The 19,224-nt window shown below is 42.2% G+C and overlaps 1 protein-coding gene across 3 annotated transcripts in view; it reads left to right on the top strand.

Moving 5' to 3' along the window:
- The window catches only part of rnf166 (ring finger protein 166), a 66,118-nt gene that overhangs the window by 27,885 nt on the left and 19,009 nt on the right, over positions 1-19,224 (top strand). For all 3 annotated transcript variants that reach the window (XM_080186834.1, XM_080186837.1, XM_080186836.1), the window contains exons 2-4: positions 9,816-9,972; positions 16,169-16,281; positions 18,696-18,810. In XM_080186834.1, the coding sequence (XP_080042960.1) occupies positions 9,816-9,972; positions 16,169-16,281; positions 18,696-18,810 (385 nt within the window). The remainder of the gene's footprint in view (positions 1-9,815; positions 9,973-16,168; positions 16,282-18,695; positions 18,811-19,224) is intronic.

A 19,224-nucleotide genomic window follows, 5' to 3' on the forward strand; every position in this document is an offset into this window, starting at 1 on the left:
ATACTACATTAGCACCCAATGTACAGTGTCTCCAAGTCAAAATTCTTATCCTCATTTCCAAATGCCTCTGTGGCCTTGTCCTCCTTATCCCTGTATCCCCTTCCACGAGTGCAGCCCTCCTTCCTTCTAAATGGGGCAGTTTCCCAGTCTTGCATCATGATCTGGAGAGCATGACTAAATTTGACTCCACAGCATCTGTATTTGGGTGAAAATGGAATCAATGTTTAATTGTTACTGTCATTTTGTTGTCTAATTTTGTGATGGATGTGGCCAGGATGGTCATTTTATGTTGATATATTCACTTCAATCTACCAGCAAATTGCAGCATAGCCCTGCTTACATTGGCTATGTTGCTTTAACATTGCCCAAGCTGGAGATGACTGCCGCAAACCGTAGCATAATGTTGAAACTCCTGCTGGCACTGGAGTAGATTTGGCTTTTCAGGACACCAGATATTTGCGTTAATAGTAATGACCACTTGCTGCACATTTTCAATTAAATTTCCTATTGGTTCATTCATCAGGTTTGTGCCTGGTGTCAATCTTTCAGGAAATAATAAATTTAGAAAGCTTTGGGCTGTTTTTTAGAAAAACCTATTTGTATAAAAATAAATCCAAATGTGAATAAAAGCCACATTTGCATAATTAGTTGATCATTTTTTTCATTTGAGGTATAGTTCTGAGGCCCCAGGCATGGGGTGCTGAATAGCAATCATGAATCCTGAACCCTGAACAATTTTTAGTTCCTAATCCAGGGTCAGAGAGTTCAGTTGCAGCTTGACTGTTTTGCGTGTACTTTTGCCCTGCCTGTCACCAAATATCTCTATATGATTCAGCTACCTAATATGTACTGGATAAATTCTTTAAGCAATTGGAGCAGACTAAATTATGGTAGAAATTAGTGAAAACTGTTGTTTTTAAATCTTTTTCATTTGATGAAAATTATAATTTAGTTAGAATACACAACTTTTCTCCCTTTTGTTTCTAATTTTATAAGATATTCTGCAAGGGTTAAATTTTAATGCTTACCACAGACTGTCTTCCACCCACTTCCATGCAAATGGAATTTACTTCAATACATATCTAGCTGTATTCCACAACAGCCTGACCTGTTCAGAAGCCAGGCATGGATAGAAGCCCAACAGTGGAATTCTTGAGTCAAAGGGACTGCATACCAGGAAGATTTATGTGTGGGTTGTTCATGTTGTACGTCAGCCCAAACGTTTTTGCATTTTGGTAATATTTTATGTGGGAAAACAATTTCTTAGTTCATTGCTCTTACTTGAACCATTGGGAAGACCAAAGCTATGAAATGTGGTGGTGCTGGTAGTTAATATCAGGCTGTTGAAAGTCCATCAACTGAACTCTCTGTAATCAGCTATTATCACTCAAAATGTAATTGTGATATGTCTGTGTTCAGTGCATGTGTGTTCTGATTTTGCTTTCTTCTATTTCTAATAAAATTTAATTTGTCAATGCATGTGCGGTGACTGTAGAACAATTGGTTAATTTCCTTTTTCCTCTAAATGTGCTTGTCTCTGGTTTGTCATTTAGTCATTTTCTTTCAGATTGACTGTTTGGCAATCAGAGAATCTCTTAACAATCTCATTGCTTCAGAAATAATTTTAAGATCTCTTCACTTACATTAAAACAGTTTTAAAAATCTCCATGATAAAGCCACCATGATCCTCCTCACCTAGGCACACATTCTGGATTATCATTCTTTCCTAGGGGGAAAGGAAATGGCATTTGGACTGATGCACCAATTTACAGTTCCATTTATGGCATGCTGGTTTGATTATGCCTAGGCTTCACAGCCTTGCACTTGATTAGAAGGTATCTAAACCTCCTGAGCTTAGTTTGCAGTCATGGCTGTTGCTGCTGCCTTCTTTGTACTCCTGTTCTCCTCAATTTTTAAAAACATTCTTTCACAGGATTTGGGTGTCAGTGGAAGGCTAGCAATTATTGTCCATCCCTAATTGCGTTCAAGAAGGTGGCCAGTCATGAGCCATCTTCTTGAACCCCTCCAGCCATGTCTTGTAGGTACACCCACCGTGCTGTTAGGAAGGCAGTTCTAGGATTTTGATCCAGCGACAGTGAAGGAATGGCGATTATATTTCGTAATCAAGATGGTGTGTGGCTTGGATGGAAACTTGTCTGATGCATCTGATGCCCCTGGCCTTCTAAATCTTGCAGACTTGGGAGGTTCTGTCAAAGGAGCCTTGATGAGCTGCTGCAGTGCCCCTACACTCTCTCTCTCTCTCTCTCTCTCTCTCTTTCACCAAATCCAGCTGTAAAGGCCCCAGGCAACATATCTTACTTCAAAGATGCCTTAACCCTGGTATTATTGAAGCTTTAGGTTTTTGAGCTGGAAAATTCAGCTAGGCTTAAAAGGTTTTCAATCCTTTTTAATAAGTTCTTGCTAAGATTAAAATGTCACCTTTCACTTAAAGTTCAATTTTAGTTTGTGTCTGTGAAAATCAAATAACAGGTAGCCCATCAGGGATTTAATTTTATCAGTACTAAGAGAATGCAATCAGGTTTTGTTCTTGGAAGAATATATTAAAATATTGACATGCCTTGCATGCCCAAGTCAGTGATGAGCAACTTAGGGTAGATGGGTTTCATTTTTTCCATGTACTCAGTTAGCCAAGACCCAGATCGAACCATTGCTGTTCAGTTTCCTCCACACCTGAGTTTCTGATCCTGTTTTCTCTCTCATCCAGATGTCTTGTAGTAGCTCAGGGACATTACATCAGTGCTGTTCAAGACTGCAATTCTTATTCTACGTATGCTATCTTTTTTTTACAACAAGAATGTATCTGTTCTAAGAAAAGCAATTTACTGTGGCTGCTGGAATCTGAAACAAAAACAGAAGATGCTGGAAAAGCTCAGCAGGGCCGACAGCATCTGTGGAGAGAGAACAGAACCAACGTTCTGATCTCCTCTCTCTCCACAGATGCTGTCAGACCTGCTGAGATTTTCCAACATCTTATGTTTTTGTAGCTATTCTTATCATTACCAAGTCTGTGTAACCTGAATTTCCTCCGTCTCAATTTGCATGTGTATTTTAGTTGCTGTTCCAGACCCAACCCATTAATCCCGCTTCCCTTTCTCTTGCCATTCTCCTTAGTATTTTCAGGCTATCATACCCTGTCTGTTCCCCTTCCTGCTACACATTTATATATCTTTTCATTCCTTCCTTCTCTGATATTTGGCCACTTTATTCTATACCTGATTTTCTCTTAAGTAAGCCAATAGTTTGCCTCTATCTCTTTTGTAATTCTGTGAAGAGGAATGGCCTCTTGACAGACAACAGCCCACTTGTCCATCATCTCGTGCTGATGTTTCCACCCAGCTTACTCAATGCAGGCTACTCTTGTCAACCTCCTTGTCTTCCTCATCTCTCCCACCACAGATATGGAATTCTGCTAGAGGAGCCAGAATCTCCACCCTTCAATGCATCTCCTTCCAGAATTTCAGTTCCATTGCAAGCAAGACCCTAGTCATCCATTTTGTGGACAGGCATTATGGCATTCATGGAAACTTTTGATCACAGCAATGACAGCTTGTTTCTTACTGAAACTTTCACTTCTGTCTATCAATTCATCATTAAACTGAATCATACTGCCATGGGGTGGCACAGTGGTTAGCACTGTTGCCTCACAGCGCCAGGGACTCAGGTTCGATTCCCAGTTTGCATCACTGCCTGTGCTGAGTCTGCACATTCTCCCCATGTCTACGAGCATTTCCTCCGAGTGCTCCGGTTTCCTCCCACAGTCTGAAAGACTTGCTGGTTAGGTGCATCAACCATGCTAAGTTCTCCTTCAATGTACCTGAACAGGCGCTGGAGTGTGGCAACTAGGATATTTTCACAGTAACTTCATTGCAGTTTTGATGTAAGCCACCATATGACACTAATGAATAAAAGCACTTTTAAAAAATGATAGTGGTGAGGCGTATGTCAGCAAATCTTACCTTGGTCTCACCCCAAGTCCTCCGGCACCTCTTCTAAACATCTTGGGCCCGATTTTACCATTGCTTGGGATCATTTCAGGCGAGTAGCACAATCCGCGCCGGTTCCCCCTTTACTAAGGCCCAAAAATGGCCACATTCGGAATCATACCCGTAATGGGCATGACTTAATGGGCTGCACACCCAACTTTACTGGCACTTCCCCCTTTACCACTGTGTTTGCCCATCCAGAATTGGTGCAGACGTCCGATTCAGGGCTCCAGTTAGTGAGGAGGTAGGTGCCTAGCATCCGATGGCTCTCTGCTTGAGATTGGTGGGGGGGAAGATGGGTCTGCTGCCACTCTGCTTGAGATCGGTTGGGGGGGGTCCGCTGCCGCTTTGCCTGAAATCAGTGGAGAGAAAGGGGGTCCACTGCCACTCTTCGTGAGATCAGTGGAGGGAAAGGGGATCTGCTGCTACTCTGCCTGTGATCAGTGGAGGGAAAGGGGGTCTGCTGCCACTGTTCCTGAGATCAGTGGAGGGAAAGAAGGTCTGCTGTCACTCTGCCTGCGATCATTGGAGGGGAAGGGAGCTCTGTTGCTACTCTGCATGAGATCAGTGGAGGGAAAGGGGGCCCACTGCCACTCTTCCTGAGATCAGTGGAGGGAAAGGGCCTTCGTGGCCACTGCCTGAGATCGGTTTGTTGGTGGAGGAAGGGCTTGCGATTGGTCTGGGTGGGGGGATAAGAGGGTCACTAATGTTGTGGGGCTGGGGCAATGTCTGTGGGGGCCAGGGGGAGACATTATCCTGCCCGGGAGGAATGTGGCAGGGGAGCATTCTATCATTTTGTTTTCTCTGTGTGTGTGTATAGTTGGAGGTGCTGATAGGAGCTGCAGGGTTTTGGGCATGTTAAGCCCTGCCCTCAGGCTTGTGCAGCGTGATTCAGAATCGCTGATATTTTTTCAGGCAGAGTGTGCCTCAGAACGGGTCTGAAAGTCGAATCTAAAACACTCCCAGTTTCAAGTCCACCCAGCACTTGAAATCAAAATGATAAAATGGGGCCCCTTGTTTTGTTCCACTAATAACAATCCTTGAAGGAACTTAGTGGCTTTTTCAAACTCCCAGCTGTCTAACCTTTAGCCCCCTGTTCACCACAATAATTCAGCTGTGAATCTGTTCAATCACTTCTACACCTCTACCTTTAATGCTGTTGACCCCAATAAAGCTCTTGCTCTCTTCCATCTGGTTACACTCTCTGGTGCAGCTTCTTGTCTAAGACGCACAGCCTGAAGGTTTGTGTTGCACAGCTAGTTTAATCACTTGTTGCCTGATCTCATTGGACCATACCAATCATCATCAGACCCTGTTTCCCTCTTCCAAAAGAGGTCCTATGCCAGAATCATTCTGCAATGCAAAAAAAAATCCATGCTTTATTCCACTACCAACCATGTCCTTAAATCGCTTCTTCAACCCCTTGCCCATTCCACCCTCATCTCCAATAAGTGCAAGGAGCTCACAGATAGCTTTGTCACAGAGACCATTCATTTATCAGTGTCAAGCTTGTCTGATTCTGCTCCTGTGAAGCTCTATGGGTAATTTTCTTATGTTAAATGCAATTTACGACTGTGGGCGCCAGATGAGAATAGGATGGCATTTTTGTGACATTCCCTGTAGCTGAATAACTTACAGTCAAGGCTGAAACGTGAAAAATGGTTATTTTAGCAAAGTACTGCGGGGCACTGTCTACTCTGATAAGGAATCAGTGTGTCAGAGAGAACAGGAGCTGGTGAGGGGAAAGATAATAAGTGCAGCAATATCTGACTTGGTGAAGTACTTAACAGTTGATGCACATCTTCTATAGCATCACAATAGAAGATGCTACCTGTACCAGTTTGATAATGTGCTGTAAGCAAAACTTTTATGTCAAATGTGACTCAATTGATAGCACTCTTGCTTCTAAGTTAAAAAGCTGTGCTTCCAAGAGTTAAACAAAAAATCCCGGCTAATACTCAAGTGCAGTACTAGGCAGCACTGTGCTGTCCACGGTGCCATCACCTGCGCAAGGATATTTTGGCCCTGGAGGGAGTGCAGAGGAGGTTTACTAGGCTGATACTGGAGTTGAGGGGATTGAGCTATGAGGAGAGGCTGAATAAACTAGGCTTGTACTCGTTAGAGTTTAGAAGAATGAGGGGAGATCTCATTGAGACGTATAAGATGATGAATGGGATGGATAGGATAGAGGTGGAGAGACTCTTCCCGCTCAAAAAAGACAGTAGGACTAGGGGGCACAGCCTCAAGATAAGGGGGAGGCGGTTTAGAACGGAGTTGAGGAGGAACTTCTTCACTCAAAGGGTGGTGAATCTCTGGAATTCTCTGCCCGTTGAAGTGGTGGAGGCTGCCTCGCTAAATATTTTTAAGAAGCGGGTTGATGGGTTCTTGATAAGAGAGGGGATTAAGGGTTATGGGGAGAGGGCGGGAAAGTGGAACTGAGCCACGACAGATCAGCCATGATCTTATTGAATAGCGGGGCAGGCTCGAAGGGCTAGATGGCCTACTCCTGCTCCTATTTCTTATGTTCTTATGTAAACCAAAACCATTTTTGTCCTCGGACATAAAAGATCCATGGCACTGTTTAATGAAAAGCAGAGGCATTCACATGGTGCCTTGGTCAATATTTATCGTTTAACCAATGTCATTAAAACAGATTATCTACACATTAATGCATTGTTGATTATGGGACCATGTTGTGTTCAAATTTTCTGCCATATTTCCTATATTACCGCGTGACTACACTTAAAAAGTACCCTGGATGTATAATGCTTTGGGCATCATGCTGTGGGGGACATTAAGAATGTGTCTTTCAGCCTTACTAATATTTCTTTTTAACGTGAGTGTTGAAAGAATATTTGATTGGGGTTAACCTCCAGACTAAGCTGTGTTCTATCCTGACCGGATATCCATAAATGCTTTTTCAGCAGGGATCACTGAATAGCTGTGAGGAACAGGAGGGTTGGCTGATTCATTGGAGACTAGGAATCAAACTTACCATCTTTGCCTTTTAGAAGTCTTTCCAAAACCCATATATATCTGACTAAGCTTTTGACCACCTCTTTTGCTCTCCCACAAAGGTTTGGTGTCTGCTCTTTTCTTTATGTGATGTACCTTGAGATTTTTTTTCCTACATTAAAGCTGTTGTATAAATGCAAATTATTATTGACATTTTGTTGAATTTATTATTGTTTTGTGTTTTTAAGTTCTCTGAAAGAGAGCTGTGACTTTGCCCTGTTGTTTCAGAAGCATTGTTCTGGAAACTACTACATTGCAGTTATTGACTTCAATGACTAATCATTTTTGCTTTTGTACAGCTGAGTCCTGTAAGTTTGGGATGCAATAAGCTTCTGTTGTCTAAAGCCCAGAGAAAACTCACATCAGCAATATGTTTCTATCCTCCTGCCAGTGAACGCTAACTGCCGGCTCAACTGGATGAATGGGATCAGACTTTGAGTTTATGTTTTTTTCAAGGCGTGCCTTCATATCAATATGAAAACAGAAAATGCTGGAAATACTCGAAGCCTGGCAGCATCTGTGGAGAGAGAAACAGAGTTAATATTTCAGGTCAAGGGCCTTTCATCAGAAATTCCAATGAAAAGTCATTGACCTAAAACATTAATTCTGTTTCTCTCTCTGTAGATGCAGCATGACACGCTGAGTATTTCCAACATTTGCCCTTTCCCTTCTCAGATTTTCAGCATCTGCAGTGTTTTGTATTCATGTTAGTAGCTTTTGTGAATGCCTAGATGCAAAAATGGTTGCAAGGAGAGTAACCTTCTCCGCTATTATATAGGACCTTACTCATAGCTGGAAATTTGCATATGAATACAAGTTTCAGGCTTCAGTTGATCTTTGATGTGTTGTGCCAACTTTATTTTGGATAGTAATTGAAGATGTCCATGCAATGGATAGTACAGTTCATTTGTTTTTGATTGTCCCTGTGAACACAGTCATTGCCTGGTAATTTAACAATACTTTGTGATGTCTTAACAACTAATGCTGATGAGGATACACTTGCTGTTGATTGTTCTGCAGTGTCTTTTGTCATGTAGTGCTGCTGGAAGCATTATATGCTATGATAGGCTTGTTCCTGAGGTCACATCCAGCATTACATTTAACAAGGCATCCAGCTTATCTTGATGGTGGTTTTTGGGTCTGCTATGATGGTCTCCCTCAAGAATGGGAGCTTCTGCATGCATTAATTATTTGGAAATTCGTGGTCTTGGCCATCTGTCCGCAGATATGGATGTGAGAATCCAAGTGACTGAGGCACAGACCACCTGCTGTACAGCCTGTTTCTCTTGCCCACTCCCAATCCCCTTAAAAACAAACTAACCTAAAATTACAGCATGCAAGAACTAAAGGAAATGAAGTAACTACATTGAAATACATTTACCTTAACATCAGAATCTTCTCCTGACTGAATCATGACCATATTCAATGTACAGAAATGACCTTAGCTCTATCACCTTTGACTCAAAAAAAATTTGGGTTTAAGATCCACTCAGATACTTGAGCACAAAAGTCTATGTTGACACATCAGTGCAATCCTGTAGGAGCACTGCACTGTCAGCGGTGCCATCTTTCAGGTGAACTGTCTGACTCTGTCTGCTCTCAACTGAGCATAAAAGATCCCATGACACTATTTCAAAGAAAAACTGGGGAGTTCTCCCTGGTACCCTGTTCGATGTTTATCCCTGAACCTAGATTACTAGGCAGATGATCTGTCAATACCTCATTGCTGTTTGTGGGTGTTTTCTGTATGAAAATTGGTTGCTACATTCCTACATTACAACAGGGATTACAATTCAAAAGTACTTCATTAATTATAAAGCACATTGGAAAGTTTTTTGATCATGGGAAGTGCTATATAGATGCAAGTTCTTTTATTTATACAATTTCACATAATTAAGTAGATTATGTATAACTATCTTATTTTAAGTTATTGGCATTTACTTGTAAACAAGGATGATCCATTGAGAAGATGGGAAATTTAAATTCAATTAATTAAATACATCTGAACTAAAAAAATAGTCTTCGTGACAGTGACCATGAAAATACTGAATTGTTGTAAAACCTGATCTGGTTCACAAATGTCCTATAGGGAAGCAGATCTGCCCTGTTTACCCAACCTGACCTATATATGAATCCAGACCCAGAGAAATGTGGTTGATACTTAACTGTGCTCTGAAAAGGGCCTGTCTAGCATGCCACTTGGCCATACTTGATCCTTCTCGAGGGCAAATAGAGATGGGCAATAGATACTGACTTTCCCAATGAAGCAAACGTGATGAATGAATAAGAATGGCATGCTTTTAAGGGCTTATTGAGAGCTGGAGAATAGAGGGCCTAGGTTTAATAAAACCAGAGGGCATAGGTTTATGGTGAGAGGGGAGAAATACAGAAGGCTCCAGTGGGGTAATTTTTTCACACACAGGGTGGTGAGTGCCTGGAACAAGCAACCTGAGATAGTACTAGAGGCGGGTACAATTTTGTCTTTTAAACAGCATTTAAACAGTTCTATAGGTAAGGTGGCTATAGAGAGATATAGGTCAAATGTGGGCAATTGGGACTAGCTTAGTGTTAAAAACAAAGGGGCGGCAAGGACAAGTTAGACTGAAGGAGCTGTTTTCATGCTATAAACCTGTATGACTCTTAAATTACAAGTTCATTCATTAATGATAATTTATTGGCTTGATAATTAAGTTCTTCATAGATTTTGGTAACTTAATTCTTCATGAGTCAGGAGAGTATTTTTTGAGAAAGATTACCCTGCAAACTACTTGCTAACAATGATCCACTGTCTCTCAGGTTTTGCGGGGAATGTTTGCAACCCTGCCTCCAAGTTGTGTCACCCCTGTGTCCACTTTGTCGTATGCCATTTGACCCAAAAAAGGTGGAAAAGGCCTCTAATGTGGAGAAGCAACTTTCTTCTTATAAGGCTCCCTGCCGAGGATGCAATAAAAAGGTAAGCAAAAGCAAACTAATTAATTTAGTATATTTTGGAATTACATTTCTTTATTTAAAAAATTGATTTCTAAAATTATATCCATATTTATGCAATTAAGGTTGAAATTCTAAAATAGTTTGTTATCCTGTGCTGCAGTCAGTGATCTACTTATGGGTTTGGAATCATCCGCTATTTCCCATGTCTTTAGCAAAATGTTGATAACAAAATTACTTGATATTTTCAGACGAATGAGGGGGGGAATCTCATAGAGATTTATAAAATTCTAACAGGACTAAACAGGGTAGATGCAGGGAGGACATTCCCAATGGTGGGAGAGTCCAGAACCATAAGAACACAAGAAATAGGAGAAGGAGTAGGCCATCTAGCCCTTCGAGCCTGCCCCGCCATTCAATAAGATCATGGCTGATCTGAAGTGGATCAGTTCCACTTTCCCGCTTTCTCCCCATAACCCTTAATTCCTTTGTCTGTCAAAAATCTATCTACCCGTGACTTAAATATATTTAGCGAGGTAGCTGCACCCCGCCCCCCCCTTACCTTGAGGCTGTGCCCTCTAGTCCTGCTGTCCTTTCTGAGCGGGAAGAATCTTTCTACCTCTACCCTATCCATCCCTTTCATTATCTTATGCGTCTCTATAAGATCCCCCCTCATCCTTCTAAACTCCAACGAGTACAGACTCAGTCTATTTAATCTCTCTTCATAGCCTAACCCCCTCATCTCCCGTATCAGCCTAGTGAACCTCCTCTGCACTCCCTCCAAGGCCAAAATATCCTTGCACAAGTGCGGCGACCAAAACTGCACACAGTACTCCAGCTGCGGCCTCACCAGTGCCCTGTACATTGCAGCAAGACCTCCCTGCTTTTATATTCTATCCTCCTCACTATAAAGGCCAGCATCCCATTCGCCGCCTTGATCACCTGCTGCACCTGCAGACTGGTTTTTGCGACTCATGCACAAGGACCCCCAGGTCCCTCTGCACCATAGCATGCTGCAGCTTTTCTCCCTTTAAATAGTAATCCCTCCTATTATTTCTACCAAAGTGGATAATCTCACACTTGCTAACATCGTACTCCATCTGCCAGGTCCTCGCCCACTCGCTCAGCCTATCCAGATCCCTCTGCAGACTTTCCACACCCTCCGCACAATTTGCATTTCCACTCATCTTTGTGTCATCAGCAAATTTTGTCACCCTACACTCAGCCCCCTCCTCTAGATCATCTGTATAAATGGTAAATAGCTGAGGCCCCAGCACCGATCCCTGCGGCACTCCACTAGTCACCAACCGCCAATCGGAATAGCACCCATTGATACCAACTCTCTGCCTCCTATTAGACAACCAATCCTCTATCCACACTAGCATCTTACCCCCAACTCCATGCCCCCTAACCTTCTGAAGCAAACTTTTGTGCGGGCACCTTATCAAACACCTTTTGAAAATCGAGAAACACCACATCCACCAGTTCCCCTTTGTCTACTTCACTAGTCACATCCTCATAGAAATCCAATAAATTCGTCAAACACGACTTCCGCTTAACGAATCTGTGCTGCGTCTGCTCTGTCAAACAATTCTTTTCTAGGTGCCTCGCTATTTCTTCTTTGATGACGGATTCAAGCATTTTTCCAACAACAGACGTTAAACTAACTGGCCTATAATTCCCTGCCTTTTGCCTGCTACCTTTTTTAAACAGCAGCGTAACATTAGCCATTTTCCAATCTTCCAGCACTTCCCCGGAATCCAGCGAAGTTTGGTAAATAATCACTAAGGCATCTACTATCACCTCTGCCATTTCCTTCAGAACCCTGGGATGCATTCCATCCAGTCCTGGGGACTTGTCCACCATCAGTCCCATTAGTCTATCAAGCACTACCTCTCTGGTGACAGTAATCGCATTCAGGCTCTCAACTCCTACCATCCTTCTATCTTTAATATCCGGCAAACTATTCGCGTCCTCGTCCGTGAAGACCGAGGCAAAAAACTTATTTAAGGCCTCCGCCATTTCCTCATCTCCCACCACTAAATCCCCCCTCTCGTCCTCTAAGGGTCCACTCTAGCCAGCCAGCCTCTTCTTTATATATTTGTAAAAACTCTTACTGTCCTTTTTTATATTTAGTGCTAGTTTAGCTTCATAGTCTATCCTTCCTTTCTTTATCAACTTCTTAGTCGTTCTTTGTTGATTTTTAAACCTCTCCCAATCTTCTACTCGCGCACTACTTTTAGCCACTCTAAACACGTCAGCTTTTAATAGTCTCCTTTATTTCCTTCGATAACCACGACTGGTTATTCCTTCTCCTACATTCCTTCTTCCTTCCATTCCTTCTTTACCATTGGTCACACTCTGAGGATTCAGGGTAGACCATTTAGGACAGAGGAGAGGAGACATTTCTTCACCCAAGGAAATAATTGATGCCAAAACGTTGAATGTATTCAAGGGGTGGCTGGACATAGCATTTGAGGCGAATGGGATCAAAGGTTATGGGGAGAAAGCAAAATTAGGCTATTAAGTTGAAGAATCAGCCATGATCATAATGAATGGCAGAGCAGGCTCAAAGGGTCAAATGGCCTCCCCCTGTTCCTATCTCCTATGTTTCTGAAGAAGAAATGTTGGAGACAGGCAGACAATGTGATTTTGTTGCTTTGTTTTGTACAACTAGTGGAATAAATGGTGTCTGCCCTAGTCTAATGTTGCATTTTATTGCATGACTTTGTGATATTATAAACCTTTTGCTACTCAAAGATTTTAATGTTGGGCATTTACCCTTCATTAGATTCTCCATTCAGTTTTTAGTTGTGATTTCTAGCTACTTACAAACTCTTTGCTGTAGCTCCTGTAAATCCTGCAGTTCAGAAACTTAGATTAAATCTTACTTTGCAGGCAGGGGCTGGGAAATTGAAGCCCTCGCATTGCCAGGACAACAGTTTAATGACTTGGGTGTTGAGGAGTCATACTAACAGCTGTTAAGGACATGGCTGATGGTAAATGCCAAGCTGTTCAAGTCCCAGAAGGGAAACTTGAAACAACTGCCCTCAACTGTGTTTTTGCAATTTGGGGTGAAATTTTACTCGGCCCTGGTGGCTGTGCACCTGACCTGGAAGCTCATGATGACATCAGATGCATGTCCCAACACCATCATGTGCTCTTGATTATTTTGGTTGGCGAGCACAGACATGGATCAGTAGCACACCCATCAACAATTAGGGAGCCACTTAGGATTAATTCTGCAGTTAACAGGAATATTATGTTGCCTGTGTGATTCTTATGTCGGCACACAAGCAGGCAGCCAATTCGCTTTTGCAGTTTTCACATCCAAGGGTGGGGTAAAGGGAGAATTTTCACAGTAGCCTCATTGCAATGTTATTGTAAGCCTACTTGAGACACTAATAAATAAACTTTTAACCGAAAGTTAGGAGTTTTAGATGGTTCAATGAGTGTTGTTTGGAGCATTTTGAGCATTTTCTCTGTATTCTTTGAAGGTTCAGCATATGTGGGGAGGGAGGGGCAATTCTACCATCCCCCTGCACTGCTTTTGTAGCACAGGGGGCCAGGAGACTCAAGTGGAGGCCGTTTCACGGGCTCCCCGCTGGGTACCACAACCTCTACAATTCTCTGCATTCAGCTCCACATCAGAAATGGTAATAATAATTTACATCACTTTTAGCTGGCCCAGGATTGAAGTCTCTCTCTCTCTCTCTCTCTCTCTCTCTCTCTCTCTTCCCCCGCCCCCACACAGGAGTGTTTCACTTCAGCAGGGTTTAGTATGGCTCCCCACTTGCGGGAAGCTGGCAGCACAACTGGAATGAAGGTGGGGGGGCCATCGAGGCCCCACTGAGGAGTGCTGGGAAAGTGCCCCATGGGCATTGCCACCTTGGCAGTGCCAGCCTGGACCACTGGCACAGTCCACCTCGGCCCCCATTGCGCATGGGGCAAAGTGTCAATGCCCAGGGGCCACCTTGGCACTGCCCACCAATATAAGGCAGTGCCATGGGGAGTGGGGCCTCTGGAGGGTGATTGGTGGAGGTGGGGAGTTCAGCTGCCGATCTGCACTCGAGCTGAATGACAGAGTGAGGATGGCCAGAGATTGGGACTGGCCATTGAGGTTGGGGGGGGTGAGGGGATTGGGGGGTCAGGACTGCTGGTTTAGGGGCGATGGATCGGGGCAGCTGGGGTTGGGAGGGGGGTGTTGTTGAGGCTAGCCCAGGCATGTTTGGGGGGCCTGCGATCAGAATGTGGGGGGAGTCCCCACCTGCCAGTGATGCAGGGGTCATGGAGCTGGCCAGCGATCAGGATGCCTGCAGTGCACATCCTCCAATCTCGGCGCTGACAGAGTGGTGCATGTGCAATGGCCTGCTTTGCACTGTGCTTCCAGCTGGAGTAGATCCCACCCACTGATTTTCAGCATGATTCACGCTGAGACTCACTGTTATGTACAGTGTGTGGGAGATTCGTTTTGAAACTTCTGAGGGAAAAAGCGTGATTTACTCCAGTTTTTATGCCAATTCGTCACTCAGAGTTTTTCTGGGAGAATCGCCCCCACAGTCTGAAATCACATTGGAGATTTGCATCCCTCTGGCACCCTTCGTGCACGGGTCAGCCCCATTTGCATCACTGCAGATGAGTATAGCCTACTCAGCAGGAAGATCTTCATCTGAGGAGGAGAATGGGACAGAGACAGAGATGAGCCCAGGTAATTGTAGACATCACGTTAAAGCAGAGGCACAGGGTGTTCAGGGCCAACAAGTATTGTTGCTTGATTAACAATCCAGAGATCCAGGTTAATGCTTTGGGGACCCAGGTTCAAATCCCACCATGGTAGAATTTTTTTAAATCAAAAAAAATCTGGAATTAGCAGTCTAGCAATGACCATGAAACCATTGTTGATTGTTGTAAAAACCAATTTGCCTATACACCGCTGCATGTGTTTGCTGTATCTTACTTCAAACTTCATAAAACCTGTGCCATTAACTTTGTGTATTGGAAGTGGATGTAGAAGTGGATAATGGTTAACTATAACACTTAGAAGAAACTATCTCAGATAACAATTAATATTCATAACTTGCTTTAAAAAATACACCAGACAATAATGCATAGGGATTCACTCATTAATTTTTTAGATAACTGAAAGGCGAGACAATTATTTACAAAACTTCTAGATTCTTTCATCGGCTGTTTCATGGTTTTTGTTAAATTTCCAAGGATTTTGCAGGAATCTTGTACTTCTGCTCACTCATGTTTTGAAACTGCTTTTGCTGCCTACACTTAGGTGGAGATGGAGCACCATCTCCACCTGAGGTTCCTGGCGTTCATCAAGAGGTTCAATTTCTACGAAGCAGCAGATGGCCTTCATAGCGAGGGGGGATTGAATATAAAAGTAGGGAGGTCTTGCTGCAGCTGTATAGGGCATTGGTGAGGCCGCAGCTGGAGTACTGTGTGCAGTTTTGGGCGCCGCACCTGCGCAAGGATATTTTGGCCCTGGAGGGAGTGCAGAGGAGGTTTACTAGGCTGATACCGGAGTTGAGGGGATTGAGCTATGAGGAGAGGCTGAATAAACTAGGCTTGTACTCGTTAGAGTTTAGAAGAATGAGGGGAGATCTCATTGAGACGTATAAGATGATGAATGGGATGGATAGGATAGAGGTGGAGAGACTCTTCCCGCTCAAAAAAGACAGTAGGACTAGGGGGCACAGCCTCAAGATAAAGGGGAGGCGGTTTAGAACGGAGTTGAGGAGGAACTTCTTCACTCAAAGGGTGGTGAATCTCTGGAATTCTCTGCCCGTTGAAGTGGTGGAGGCTGCCTCGCTAAATATTTTTAAGAAGCGGGTTGATGGGTTCTTGATAAGAGAGGGGATTAAGGGTTATGGGGAGAGGGCGGGAAAGTGGAACTGAGCCACAACAGATCAGCCATGATCTTGTTGAATGGCGGGGCAGGCTCGAAGGGCTAGATGGCCTACTCCTGCTCCTATTTCTTATGTTCTTATGTTTTATGTTCTTAACTGGGATCCATTTTACCCATTGATAATTCAGACTTTCCAGTAATTTAAATTAACCAACAAGTTTTATAATGGAGGGACATACTATGCCTGATTTTGATTTCAGTTATGAGCCACTGTACATTTCATGTCACTTATGAATTTCTGAAGAAATACTGGATTATTCAAAATGTCTGTCAGATATATAAAATCCAATGTTTGTTGCACTAGGTGACCCTGGTGAAAATGCGGACACATATTTCCTCCTGCAATAAAGTTCAGGAGCAGATGGACAACTGTCCAAAGTTTGTACCTGTTGTTCCTACCACGCAGCCCATTCCCAGGTAAGGAACCTGCAATGTAAGTTCTGCAAGAAAATCTTTGAAGATAAGCCGCTCTTAGAGTTTGCAAACTGTCATGATACCCCAGATCAATTTAAAATCACTGTATTTAAATGATCACTGAAACTCATTTACACTATAGGTGCATTAATTTTCAGTCGCAACATTACTTTAGTGTTTTTCAGAAGTCTACTAAACTATTCTCGTGTGCACAATTCACTTTTTGGAAAACATTTTTAAAAGCTGTTGGATCTTCAGAGATGATTAAAAATAACCTATGAGATGCTTGCATGCAGCGCAATGTAAATATGAGTATTCTTAAGAAAATCTTAAGAAAAGCAAATAACTGTCTTATTTCACAATGAATCTCTGATAAAGCATATATTCCTGGATTTGCAAAAGCAATTTCAAGGCAAGAGTAATCTATCCAAGTTTGTATGTGTGGCTGATATACTGTCATGACCACATAAATGATCTGTGGGGGTGGGTGTGTCCATGTGCATGCGCGTGTATCTGTGTGCGTGCGCATGTGTCCATGTTCATGTCTGTGTCCCATTTAATTAGGTGATGATGCAATTAAAAAAAACAACAAAACTTTTACCCTTAAGCATGATAAACTTTAGTTTATTACAAAAAAAAAGTGCTGTAATTTAACTCATTAAAAATGCAGATAATGGGGAAAAACCATGTGATTTCAGATTAGTCACTGTGACATGGTTGTTGGTCTGTTACATGAATGCCTTCTTTCCAAAGAGCAACCCTGAGGTTTGCTTTTAGCAGCTGTCATGGTTTCTGAGTGGAGTATTCGGAGATTTTCAGGTGGACTCAGCAGGTTTTTGGGAGAGAGTGTTTTTCCTATTCCTCACTAATTCTGCAGTTGCAGCACTTGCAGATTGTCTGGATGCTTTCAGCAGAGCAGCAATTGATTTCTTCTTTGTCCTCCCTTGGCCAAGAATCCTCTCTGATGTTGTCTCTGAGTTTATCTTGGGGTTCTGCGTCCTGTTACTCAAAATGGCTTCTTAGCCTCTTCTATACATGGTTGCTGTGCTAATTTTCAAAGAGTCATTGTTCAAAGAAGTTAATTATGTTGTTGTCCTCTGAAGTCGCTTCCAGTCTCCTGTTCCCTCAGTGGCAAAAGGACTTTTTGCACCTATAGAAGATTCAGTGGACATCCCTGGCGGGATCATTGCAATTTAACGATTCTTCATAGCCAGCTGTAGAGGTACAAAGCTGACCAAGTTTTAACAAATGCAGAAAGGTGCCACGTTGCCTGTCCATACTTCCATTCTGTACAAGGCTTTTAAGCTCAATGTAAAGGTTTGTAAACAGAAATGTACCTTGAAAAACGCTGTTCTTAAAAAATCTGTAATATCAATTACCACATTTGTGACACATACACTATGATTTTTGATTGCTGATGCCAAACTTTTAACAGAAACAAAACAATCTTAAAATGCTGTGTTCTAACTGCAACATAAAACTCTCCACTGAATTCCAGATGTTTCCCAAGCAAGAGTGAAGTTCTGAATGACCTTTTGAGTTTGTGTTTTAGGTCCATCTTCAAATGATATGCTGTGTGTTATGTGATATAATGTTCCTGTTCTCCCAAAGTAATATGTCACTTTGAGAGATGTATTTAAGATAATGAAGGGAGTGGAGAATGCAGACTCAAGCCAGATTTTCGGTTGTATATTCAAAAACAAAGTAAGTAGTTCAAAATTAAGAAATTTGGACATTTTTCAGTAATTGGATGATAAACGTATATATCACATAACTAGCAAGTGTGGTGAAAAAGAAAACTAAGCTGTACTTGATAAGTTAATCTCAACAAGTAGAATTCAAGATAATTGGGTTTAGAAATCTATCAAGATAATGTTGTGAGAAATTGAATAGGTAGAGTAGGTGGACTGATGGTTTAATCTTACCCGAAAATTGTTACTATCTATAAAAAGTGCGTTTTTTATAGCATCTTTAACATAGCAAAATGTCCCAAAGAACCTAGCAGACATGACAACTAGCTTTAAATAATGATGAGAAAACTTCTAGGAAAAGTAATTGAAAATAAAGGTGGTGGTAAATTTTGAGAAACCTTTAATGGGTCAGGTGCGCAATATCAAATGGAAGAAATATAAAGGGAGCATGCCAGAGATCTGCTAGAAAACATAACAGTATTTTTAATACAGCAATTCATTTGCAATGGGATAGATGTTGCCATATGTTTATATTGTGCCTGTTTTGGGATCAGTGAAATCAGATGTGCTTGAAACAGAACACAGTTAGCTATTCCCCACTAGAGATCTTTTATTTTCCTCCTTTCCTGTCAAGTACAAGACAGAGCCAATCATTATTCTTGACCTAGCTTGTTGGGTCACTTTAGTAAAGGTTTGTTTACTAAAGCAAATTTTGTTCTCCTCCAGTAATATTCCAAACCGTTCCACGTTCGTCTGCCCATATTGTGGGGCACGAAACCTTGACCAGCAGGAATTAGTCAAACATTGCATGGAAAATCATCGCAGTGATCCCAACAAAGTGGTAAGTTCTTAGTTTCTCATTTCATACCCAAACCAGGATAATTAAAAGTTGAAGTTTTATGATGCATCTACAATTAAAAATCCTGTGCAGGGCAAGGCATGTACTTTTCAAGCCTTACATCTTGTGTTGCAATTTTAGTTATGCTAACTCACTGTTACTAGCTACTAGGTCATTATTTCCATTTAATTTTGCTCTATGATTTGGTTACAAGTACTGAACCCTAGATGGCTCTGTGGAATCGATTTCTACAGTTTCTTAACTCGGTTGCTGTCTTGTATATTAAAAAGATATATATTCATTAACTGACTTTAGATGATGCCACAGTATCTGGAGACTAATTCTACAAAGTTAGCTTCCTCTGTCATGAATTTATATCAGAAAAATGGCCACAAATTTTATAAAACATTATAAATA

The sequence above is a fragment of the Carcharhinus amblyrhynchos genome, chromosome 4 (genome assembly GCF_965287045.1).
Source record: "Carcharhinus amblyrhynchos chromosome 4, sCarAmb.v2.hapA, whole genome shotgun sequence".
Classification (NCBI taxonomy): Eukaryota; Metazoa; Chordata; class Chondrichthyes; order Carcharhiniformes; family Carcharhinidae; genus Carcharhinus; species Carcharhinus amblyrhynchos.